Source organism: Neophocaena asiaeorientalis, unplaced genomic scaffold, assembly GCF_003031525.2.
Source record: "Neophocaena asiaeorientalis asiaeorientalis breed wild unplaced genomic scaffold, Neophocaena_asiaeorientalis_V1.1 scaffold79, whole genome shotgun sequence".
Taxonomy (NCBI): Eukaryota; Metazoa; Chordata; class Mammalia; order Artiodactyla; family Phocoenidae; genus Neophocaena; species Neophocaena asiaeorientalis.
Genome location: NW_020175402.1, coordinates 3,755,477 through 3,766,981, shown reverse-complemented (window position 1 = coordinate 3,766,981; position 11,505 = coordinate 3,755,477). Strand labels below are relative to the sequence as shown.

Sequence of the window (11,505 nt, the reverse complement as noted above, 5' to 3'; positions counted from 1 at the left end):
AAAAAAAAAAAAAAAAAAAAAAAAACTGGAGGAAGGGCACATCCCCCCTCTACTGAGCCACATCCCTAAACAGTAGTAGGTGAGCCCTTACTGTACACCAGGCAACGTTCTAGATATCATCTCACTGCCCTCTGAGATGCGTTCTAGTACTATCCCCACTTTTGAGGTGAGAATACTAAGGCTAAGAGTCTCAGACCACCAGGCTCGTTTCCGGAGGCCATAACCACTGCCATGCTGCCTCTTAAGAGTTTGTGCTAACCAGATGGAAAGGGGGGCAGGACACTACCCGGCCCACAATGCCCTTCACCTGAGTGTCCCCCACCTGCCCTCCCTTTGATCACACCCCTGCGCACAGGTCAGGTGAGTTACAGGCCCATCTCTCCCAGGGTGACTGAGACTAATGACAGCTTCTCTCGGAGCTGTGGCCAGGGGAAAAGGAGCTGGGAGCAGGGCGGGGGCCTAGGAGGGAGACACAGCAGCTCCCTCCTCTTGAAACACCTTCTCCCCCCTTGTCTGATCCCTCCCCACTGTCTCCAGTCATCCTGGGAATCACAATCAGAAGAGGAGCTGGCAGCCCAGAGGTGGGACAGAAGCTCAGCAGATGCCCTCACCTCATGTGGCCCCAGTTTCAATCACCGGCATTGACAAAGGGATCATCACCACTTAAAACCCCCAGGTGGGCAGAAGGAGGGGGTGCCAGGTTCCCAACTGCCTCTTCTCCAACCCAGGGGATCCAGCCTCCTGTCCTCAATGCCCTGGGTCTTCGGTATCACTCAACTAGATCCTGTTTTTCAAGCCCCAGCAAGGCGCCTCCTCCCATGACAGGCCCTCCCAAGTTTCCCCAGGCAGGCCTCTCCTTCTCTGCCCTCTTGGGAAACACTTATACTCTATCGCCCATGTCCTCTGCTCCATCCCCTCCTAGACTGGAAGCTCCTTGAAGGCAGGGGCTGGGTCTGATTCCTCACCCGGCACAGACCTCAGCAGAGCAGGTACTTGGACACCAGCTCGAAACTCTAAAACCACGTCCTCAACACACATCCACCCTCCCACCTCGCCCCCCAACCCCAGTACTGGCTTTGCTCCAGCCAGCTGAGCCACCTGCTCGGAGACAAGAGAGTGCAGGGACAGGAGGCCTGACAGAACTCTGGCCTCCGTGTCCTGGGCGTAGCTTGGCCACTGTCTCACCACGTGACCTTGGGCAATTCCCTCTCTGCGCCTCAGCTACCCCACCTGGAAAATGGACCTGAGCTGCCTGTCTCTTCCAGCTCTGAAATTTTACAACTGACCAGCTAAGAGAGGGGCGGGCACAGCCTGAGGCTCCAAGGGCCGGGCCTGTTGCCCTGTGAACAGCGCCCACCCTCTACAGAGATCATCTACACTCTGGCCTCAGCCTCTGCCTGAGGCCTCCCTGGACACCTGGCCAGATGTCCAGAGCTGAGCTGCTGCATTCCCAGCGAAAAAGGCAGTGACTGTGCAGCTCTCTGCTCCAAGCCTGACTCAGCAGCACACTTGGGGGTGGGGTGGGGGGCAGGGGTGTCCCAGGCCGGCTGCAACTAGTGATAATGGCAGCAACAACTGCCACGAGCCACACGCTCACTGTGAGCCAGGCGCGGGGCATCCAAGGCTTCACAACCGCACACCGGGCGGGACCTGTTTCCAACCCCACACACAGATGAGGAAACTAACGCCCCAAGGTCACCCAGATAGGAAGCGGTAGGGTCCGGATTCAGACAAAGCACTCCATCCACTGTCCCGAGCAGCAGACTGGATGTGGGCAATGCTGAGCGTACCTGTAAATGGACACGTTCTCAATGAGCTGGTTGGTGATGTTGTCGGTCAGGATGATCCCCCGTGGCGACACCTTGAGAGTCACCTTCTGCAGCTTCTTCCCACTGGCCTTGGCCTTGGGGCAGACGTGGGTCAGAGGAGCCTACCTACCCACTTGGGACCCACCCTCGTGGGCTACACCCAGCTGCTCTAAGCCCCAGACGCGAGGCCCACGGGAGGCCTCACCTTAGGTGACCGGGGAAGACAATTCAGCGAACACCTTCTTCTAATAAAAATAGGGACAAATGTCACTCACTGAGTACCTGCTGTCTGCCAAGCACGGGACCTCGACTCATCCTCACAGGCGGCAGGGATTTGCCTCAGGAGAAACCGGACTCAGAGGGGTTAAGGGAGTTGCCCAAGGACACACAGCTAGGAGGGACCTCAGACTCTGAGGGCTGAACGCACTATCACAGCCCAGCAGGATGGGGACTCCACGCTCCACCCACTGTACCTGCCAGGGCCTGAGCAGAGGGGGCCGAGACCACCAAGAGAGGTGGGCTCATAGGGTACGTGCTCACTCAGAGCTGGGGAGGAAATCCAGTCCCTCAGGCCACAGGGCAAGTGGCTGGGTGCCAGCAACCCTCCCACTATCCCTCCCTGGCACGAAGTTACCAACCCTAGGCCGGTGGCCTGAGCTGAGGGAGGGGAGGCTTATTGAGGCCACGGCCACAGCAGCTGGAGAGGAGGACACTGGCCGGACCCTGCCAGTCCAACGGCTGCCCTCTCGACTCTCGAAGCTGGACGTGGGGGGACGCAGGGGCAGGGCAGCTGTAACACACTCAGTCAGGGGACGAGTGCTGACCCCCCAAGCCCCAGAAGGAGCTGCCCCTTCCTCGTGCTCCCACACCCCACCCCGACTGGGCTCACCGTGGCCACGATCCTCTTGACGGCGGCGGCTGACAGCTCCTCACCCTTGGGCTGCTCCACCAGCGTCATGCCCAGGTACTTGAGGCTGAAGAGCATGCCCTCGAGCAGTGTCTCCCGAGTGTCTGTCCAGTTCTCGGGCAGCTCTGGGTAGAGGAGGATAGGCGCTCAGACCCCGCTGGCCAGGGCCCACCACAGCGACAGCGTCTGCAGCCCCCGTCTCCTAGGAAGACCCAGCAGGGACACTGGGGTCCCCCCATCTATCATTACTTTTATCTTTAATAAAGAAATAACATTTTCTAGTACGTACCAGGCACCACGGTAGGAAGCGTTACATAAAATCTTCTCATTGACCCTCAGGAGGACCTATGAGGCAGACACTTTTATCATACCCATTTACAGACAAAGACACTGAGGCCCAGGGAGGCGAAATCACATGACCAAGTCCACAGAGCCAGCAAGTGCAATAGCCAAGAATCAAACTCTTATTTTCAAATCCGTAGCCCAAACTCTTAACTTCAACGTTAACACTTGCTGAGGGCAAACCATGCCATTTTCTTATTGAATCTTCAACGCAATCTGGTGAGATGGGTATTATTCCCACTTTACGGATTAGGAAACTGAGGCTCAGAGAGGTGAAGTCGTCAGACAAAGGCCACATACAATGAGTAAAGGGTTGGAGTCAGAATTCAAAACTGGGTGGTTCCCATGGCCCCAGCCTGGCCTGCTTTCCTCCATCTACACAGCCACAGAGACCAAAAGGTAGGGAGGAGGGAGACCAGGAAAGAGACAGCAGCCCAAGGAGGGTGGGCGTGGGGTAAGGCTTAGTGGGGAAAGGGGGAGGTGACTGCTCAAAAGCCGTCATATGAAGGCCACTGAATCCTGAAGACCTGGGTTCAAATCCCAGCTCTGCTTCCCCCCACCTGCATGGTCTTGGGCAAGGCCCCTCTCCTCTTTGAGACTAATAATGCCTGGGCTACAGCAATGGCACACAGCAGGACACATGGGAAGGATCCTCTGAAAGCTCTGATCACGACTGAGGTCAGGAAGGCTGGGAAATGAGGGGATGAGCCTGGCTCACTGGGTGGTGAAACAGACCAGGAGGGAGAGTTGGAAAGAGGCCTCCATTTCACCCCACCCACATGAGAGAGGGCCCTGAGCAGGCAGAGGGACAGGAGGGGTAGTGTGGTCTTCACTGTGGGAGGGGTCATACAAGAATTCACAGGAGTACCTCGCCTACCAAACTGAGACCCAGGTGAGGAGGAACTTGTTAACCTGTCATCCAGAGCCTGGCATGCAGCTGGCATTCCTGAGTGAAGGAACCCAGATAACCCCAAGGCTTTCAGGCCTGCAATGCCCCAACCCCATCCTCAGCTCTGGACCCTGGACCACTGCCCTCCAGCCTCTGCCCTTAGGCCTCCACCTCACATGAAGCCAACCCCCACTGAGAAGACGCCAAAGTGACCCCATCCTCTGTCCCATCAACAATGAGTCTATTTCATTTGATCCTCCAAAGAGAATCAGAAAGTACCCGAGGTGTCCCAGTCCTGGGTTTGGTGATGGGAACCCTGGAGCAACTCAGACATGGGCCTTGCTCTCAAAGAAACCAAGAATATTGCCACCATCAGGGCAAAACAGAGCTACAGTAACAACAAAGCAGCAGCTCTTACCATTACCTCTAACACTCACGGCTACCTTGCAAGCTGGCATTCTTTCATTCCCATTTCACAGAGGAGGAAACTGAGGCTCAAAGGACAAGTAATTTGCCAAATTATTTGTCTATTTGACACTTAAAGCCCAAGTTCCTAACCATTAGGCAAACGCTATCTTGCCATGAGGCAAACTACCCTCAGTTTAGCAAAAGGTCATGGAGAAGTTCCTAGAGCCAGAGGTATTTCCCGCCATAATTCTTAATTCCTGAGGCTTCCTCTCTGTATGGAGATGCCTAGACCACCACTTTCAACTTGATATTCATCTAAGCAAGGGCGGCAAGACTGTGTGCTGCCATGCCCGTCGCCTGTGTCCTTGGCAGACATTGCTAATCAACTGCAGCTCTATTCCCTCTGATTTAAAGGCTTCCGACTGTTTCTCAATAAAAGGCTCCTGGCTGGCAATACCAATCCATCAGGGGTGGCCTTGTTCATCTCATTACCCATCCCTGCCCCACAGCAAACATCCTTCCTCTCCCCATTTTCATGTCTTCTCTCTCCCATTTCCACCAGCTCAGCCCTTTCCTGGCACCTCTCCAAAGCCACTTCCGCTCCCTCCATTCCAAAAGGGCCAAAGCTTGCCAAGGTCACAGACGACTTCTTTGCTGTCAAAACATTCCCCAGTCCCCCCTGACCTCTGAAATACTCAGCATTTTTCTGCAATCCTCCTTCCCTGGCCTGACCCTTCCCCTCTTCTATGGCCTCCTGGAACAGAGCCCTGGTAGACTGCTTGCCACTCATCAGCCTCAGAGACCCTCTGCCCAACCTCCTCACTTGACAGATGATAAAACTGAGGCCCAGAGAAGGATGGGACTTGTGCAAGGTCACACAGCAATCAGAGGGACCCCAGCTCCCAAAGCACTACAGGCAACTCCCACAAGGACTGTTGCAAAATTATAGGTTGCCCAGCCTCGTCTCCCCCTGCAATATCCCTGCACGCAAGCACACGCACACACATGCAGGCACGCACACAGCAGACGATCCAATCAGACACAGCTTCTTCCCATGACGTTACATTTACTTTCCCACTTCTTTGCCTTTGCTCAAGGAGCTCCCTCTACCAGAAATGCCCTTCCCTTTGCTTGATTGAAACCCCTCACACCCAGCCTCCTCCAGGAAGGCCTTCTTTGAGGCAGTATAGCCTAGTGGTTAAGAGCAAGGGCCTTAATCCTAGAATCCACTGAGTGAGCCTGAGGAAGTTAATTACTTTCCCTGAGCCTCAGCTCTCTGTTCTATAAAGTGGGAGAAGCAAAAGTCTCCAGCTCACAGGGCTGTGGTGACCCTTTGATGAGATAATGAGATAATAAAATGTAATGAGATAATGAGACAATAAAGTGTAATGTGCTTAGCACAGGGCCCCACCCATGGTTTTGCCTCCTGGGGCCTGTCCCTGCTGTCAGGGGTTTCTCTGCCCCTCCTGAGTATGGATCTCCTTCTCTTCCTTCCACAGCCATATCACAACCACCAAGCAGCTGCCTGCTGTGTGTTTTCCTCTTGAAGGACTGCCACGCATGTCTGCCTCCCCCAGGAGCTAGTATGGAGAAGGGGCATCCCCACTCAATGTTGCTGCTGTCTCATTCTACTTCTCCCTGCCCCTCCCAGGCCCAGCAGAGATCCTCCTGCCCCTCCAGGGAACCCTGCCTCCGCGCCCATACTTCTGGGCATGATTCATCTCTTCAGTGAGGTGTAAGTTCTCTCACACCCCACTCCCTCCCTGAAGAAACTGGAACCAAAGAGCACTCAATAAAGACAGAGGTAGGGCTCACTGCCACACTGGCCCGGTCACCATCCAGCCACCTCGGATAGGCTGGAGGCCATGTGCTCCTTCCCAGGAGGAGCCCAGGGTTTCAGGAAGAGCTCCCGGAGGCCCCCAGGCAAATACAGGCCTGAGTCCACAGCGCTGTTCCGGTCCTCGTTATTTTTGGCCGGGTCGTGGGTAATGACTGCACTATTTTAACTTTACGATTTTACAGATGACCTGCTGTCAGAATTAGCTGGGGATGGATGGACCATATGCCCAGTCTAACTTGTAGCTGCAAACATGTACTCTTTTCTTATTAAGCGGGCCCCTGCCCAGGCGTCAGAGCTCTTGTGCCCTTGTGCCCCTTCTGCTGCCCTGGGAGACCCAGCCTGGCTGCTGCCTGGAACATCAGAGCTGCAGCCAAACCCATGGGCCAGGGGGCAACCTCCAGCAGGGGTCCTGGCCTCCAGCCTCGTCTGGCCTGGTGGGGATATGGCCTCAGGAGCCACAGAGTGACACCTCAGAAGAGGACCCAAGCTCTGCTGTGACCTGGAGTGTGGCTGCTTCTCTAGGCCACAGTCTCCTTATCTGACAAACGGGCTCAGGCCTGCAGGAGCATCACCAGGAAAAGGTTCAGCATGTGAGAAGTGCTATAGGCAAATTTGAGAAGTTGTTCAGACCATCAGAAGAAAATAACAATTTAAAAAAGGTAATTCCCCGCGGTCGTGTTTAGGACTCGGCGCTTTCACTGCGGGGGCCCGGGTTCAACCCCTGGTTGGGGAAATAAGATCCTGCAAGCTGTGGGGCACGGCCAAAAAAAAAAAAAAAAAAAAAAAAAGATAATAGCAGCAGCTACCATTCCTAAGTATCTACTTATACTGTAAGAAAAAAATATGCTGTCAAGGTTAAAATGGTGAGGACTGGAGACGGGCTGTGGGGTTCATAGTCACTCTACCTCCCTGGTCCTTGGTTTCGTCATTTAAAAAAGGGGACAACAACTGTACCCACCCTATGGGGTTGCTGTGAGGATGAAATTAGTATACACGAGGTAGGCTTAGAACGGTACCTGGTAGATACCGAGTGTAAGTGTTGTGTCATTACCAAGGGTCAAGTGCAAAGAGCTTTAATGCGTACATAGCCATTTGCAGTACTTTATGAGAAGAGTCAAGGATATATTAGGACTCCCATTTCACAGATGAAGACACTCAGAGGTGTCTGGCCATGACTCATAATCCACAGTGCTGGGCCTTGAATCCATAGCTGTGCTCTCTGCCCTCTCCTGCAGCCTGCCAAGCCCCTTCCCATAAGCAGGGACAGGCTCGGGGTCATCCAAGAAGAACGGGTATCCTCTCCTGGAGGCTGCCTGAAAGGAGCGTCTGGCTCACTTTCAGTGGGCAGTGGGTGACCTGACTCCTTCAAGCCACACACCCCTCCCTCTGCCGCCAGACCTGTGAGAAGCAGCGTCCCAGCCTCCAGTTAAATGTCCCTTGCACTTGCTGTTCCCTCTGGCTGGAATGCTGTTCCCAGATTCCTCCCTCCTTGTACTGTATTCATATGTGTGTTCCACGCCTTCTCCGAGAGGCCTTCCCTGACCCCCTGCACTGACTCTCTCAGTGCCCCACCTTTATCTCCTCGGTGGGTACCACTTCCACACACGCCACCTGACACGTCACTCTCTGGCTGCCGGAGACTCAGATGCCCATGGGGGCTGGGGCAGTAAGAGCTCCTGTTCCCAGCAGCCCCCTCCCACCACTGACAGGAACCGCCCCTCAAATGGAGTAACTGCTCCAGAGCTCCCCACAGGTGGCATCCCAGCCACCCACAATGGAAACTGGCTTCATGTTGTCCACTCTTTGGACTCCTTTCCCTTCTTGCTTCTCCTACAAACATTTCCTGGGATCTCTTCCCAAATAAGTGACTTTACTCAGATCCCTATCTCAGCATCTGCTTCTAGAAGAACCCAAACAAAGACACCATCCATCATTTCCTCACCCGCTTTATCTTTCTCCTCTTGGCGTCACCACTACCCACAAGCACCCCACTTATCTGCACCCTGGTCATGCTGTCTACCTCCTCCCCCAGAGGGCTGGCGCTATCCGAAGAGAGATGGACACATTCCCCAGACTCGCCGACACCTCTAACAGTGCCCGACACACAGTCAGTGCTCAATACATATTATGGTTTGGGCTTTATTTATATTTTTCATTATAAACATTATAAATAAGGATGAATAGATATTCCGTCCCCCGCCTACCACCATGAACCAGCTTTGTTGAAACCAGCTTTGTTTTTACCCATTCTCATGGAGTTCTCTGACAACCCGTGGAGGAGCCCGAGGGCCAGAGGGACTCCTCTTGGAAATAAGGGTACTGAGGGGCCAGGGTGAACCACCCTTCCAGGCAGCTGGATGAAAGGAAAACCCAGGGCAGGGACTGAGACAGAATATTTATGGTTTCCAAAGAGGTGGGGGGAAAAGCCATGTGTGGGAGAAGGAGAGAGCCCTCCTTCAAAGTCAGCACTAACTGGGAGACAGGGAGCCATGAGGTTCAGGGCAAAGAAAGCTGTCTGCCGCTGGCTTTGCTCTGGGACCTCAGGCAAGTCCTTCTCTGGGCTCCAGTTTCTCTGCAAATAAAACAATGATCACGCTGATCCCAGCTGAGGGCCTTGAGGGGTGAGGAGCAAGTCACAGCTGACAGCGGGTATCAAATCTAACCTTGTACACACTGATGTGTATAAAATGGGTGACTAGTAAGAAAATATAAATAAATAAAAATTAAACATAAAAAAAAAAAATCTAACCTTAACTCCAGTGGCTTCAGCCTGGCCCCAAAACTCAAGCACAGGGCTCAGACCTTCTTGAGGGTTGGGTCCAAGGCCTGGCTGGGACACCACCACAGGGGCTGCCCCAGCACTTCCACCCCAGACACACCACATGGCTTCCCTCTCTACTTGTGGCCATGTCGGGGCCAGTGACTCCACTTCCCTGAGCCTCAGGCTCCTTTATCTGAGAAACGAATCTGATAAGAATCCCTGCTCTGTCACCTCTGAGGAGCAAATGCACTAATGGAGGCAAAAACACTATGTAAAAGGTAGAGGGACAAAAGCAGTAGTTACCATTTACTGAACTCTTTCTCTATGCTAGGCAAAACATGATTTCAGTTAACCTGCACCCCCCAAAAAAAATCTGTGGTGGGTACTCCTGTTATTAACAGTTTACAGATCAGAAAACTGACTTAATAACCATGGACAGGTGGGGATTCGACCTCGCTTATTCTGGGTCTAGAAGCCTCCAGGATGGCACTCTGGGCTTACTGGGGTCTGCCTGATAGGAAGGCTCTTCTTTCCTCTTCTTTCCTCCACAGACGTAGACAGGCTCTGAGCCCCCAAAACTCTTTCCACCACACTAAGTATCATGTTGAAGGTCCACATGACAGGCAGCGGGAAGGGGAGTGGGGGAGAAGGAAACCACCAGTTAGGTGCCAGAAGGAAGTGTAACTGTCAACAACCTTCTCAACATCCCTACCGGGTTAGAACTGTTCTGTCAATTTTGCGGATGAGGAAACTGAGGTTCAGAAAGGAAAAGTGACTTGTCCAACATCAGAGCAGGCAGGAGAAACTCTTTTCCACCATCCAAGGTGGCTAACTCTCACCCTTCCCCATATCGAGTGAAGGATACCAAGGGAAGGGGGGCTCCTAAGCTTCCTTCCCTTGCCCAGAGCCCCACCCCCCTCCCTTATCCCTAGAGAAAACTGCAGGGTTCCCCCACTGGAACAGGCCATCATTCTCAGTCCTGATCAAATCCCACAAATATTTAAAGGAGCTATTTTGGGAGTCAATAAATGTGGGAGACGGGTGCATCCCTGGCCTAGTCCAGTCCTAATGGTCTCTGACCCCACCCCCACCAGTAGACACCAGCCCACATTCCCAATGCCAGTCTTGTCTTAGTTTAGGAGGCAGGCACAGCTGGAACCACACAGCCGGGCAAGAGGCGGGGCAGGGCAGGCTCCCTAGGCCCAGACACGCTGGCACTCCTGGGCCTCTCCTGGGCCTAGCGAACTAGGGCTCCCCTGGCGGAGCCCTGGAAGGCCAAGAGGGAAGGGGGTGGGGTGTGACTGTATTGACAGCGGCTTCCTGGTGCCTGGAGAGGCCAGGGTCCCAGGCGGTTGGGGCATGGGGGGCAGTGTGCAGGAGTCCTGGCTTTGGCTCCCTATCTACCAGGAAGGCTTGAGTGACCCTAGACAAGCCCCTCCGTTTCTCCTCGTGAAAAGGGCTGGGTTTCTCAGGCCTCAGGGGAGGGTGCCAGGTGACGGGTTCCCTGAGAGTAACTGGAGACAGGGAGAGGAGGGGGAGCCGGATGAGGTTCCTCTCAGGCTCCCAGACGCCCCTGGGAGAGGTGGCGGCAGAGTCTGCCATTCGCCCGGACGCCCAGGGACATCGGAAGTTCAAGCGGGGAGGTGCGAGAAACAAACAGCTTTCAAAAATAGCCAGGAGGCCGGCCGTGGCACCTGGACACAGCCAGAGGAGGGGACAACGAGGTCTAGATGGGCCGGTGTGTGGTAGGTACCTCCCGAGACCCCAGGTTGAGCCTCGCCCCCAACTTCAGGTAGGTACCTGCAAACCCGGGCTCACACTGAGTCGGCTTCTGGGCGCCCGGGAGTCAAAAGGTAACCTCGTGGTGGGGGAAGGGGGCAAGGGGGCTCCCGCCGGCCGCTGACCTCGGGGCCAGAGTGCTGGGGTGCGGGATGGGGGTATCTCCCCAAGCCCCTGCCCCCTGCTCCCTCCCCCGGGTACCGACGCTGAGCTCCTGCCTCCCCTGTCTGTCCAAAGAGGGGACGTGCTGGGGTCGCGCAAGTCTCTTCCTCTGACCTGCAACCCCCCTCCGACTGCAGCCCGCACCTGGGGACCCCGAGCTCCGGTTTCTTCCCCCAGCTTCTGCCCTTCCTCCCCAGCCGCACAGAATGGGGACGGGAGTAGGAACGCAGCTTGACCCCCGGCGACCCCGAATCCCGCAGGGCCGGGTAAGGTCGCTCCGGACCGCAGGGCGCGACTCAGGCCCTGCCTCTCCCCGCCCCGTCCCGGGACTCTGAGGAGGGGCGTCCGTGGGCCCCGACCCCCGCCCGGCCCCCGCCGGGCCCCGGTGGTCGCGCACGCACTCACTCCGGTGCCGGCCGCCGCCCCCCCAGCTCTGCTTGGCGAGGCTGGGGCTCCTGATCAGCGCCCGCCCGGCGGACTTGAGTGCGTCCATAGCCGCTCGGGCCGCCGCCGCCGCCGCCGCCGCCGCAGCCAAAACTCCGTCAGGGAAAACTTTCCGCCGGGGCCGTGTGGCTCACGGGCTCCGCGCTCCTCCCCTCCCCCGCGCGA

General features: G+C 55.5%; 1 protein-coding gene across 4 annotated transcripts in view; it reads right to left on the bottom strand.

The window, feature by feature from the left end:
• LDLRAP1 (low density lipoprotein receptor adaptor protein 1) overlaps positions 1-11,482 on the bottom strand; it is a 24,131-nt gene extending 12,649 nt beyond the window's left edge. For 2 of the 4 annotated variants that reach the window (XM_024766678.1, XM_024766680.1), the window contains exons 1-3: positions 11,302-11,482; positions 2,698-2,840; positions 1,791-1,903 (exon numbers count right to left, since the gene is read on the bottom strand). In XM_024766678.1, coding sequence (XP_024622446.1) covers positions 1,791-1,903; positions 2,698-2,840; positions 11,302-11,389 — 344 coding nt within the window. In that variant the 5' untranslated portion in view covers positions 11,390-11,482. Of the gene's footprint in view, positions 1-1,790; positions 1,904-2,697; positions 2,940-11,297 lie in introns of all 4 variants that reach the window. The other 2 variants (XM_024766681.1, XM_024766682.1) reach the window with 2 other exon arrangements.
• Positions 11,483-11,505: the final 23 nt, after the last annotated feature.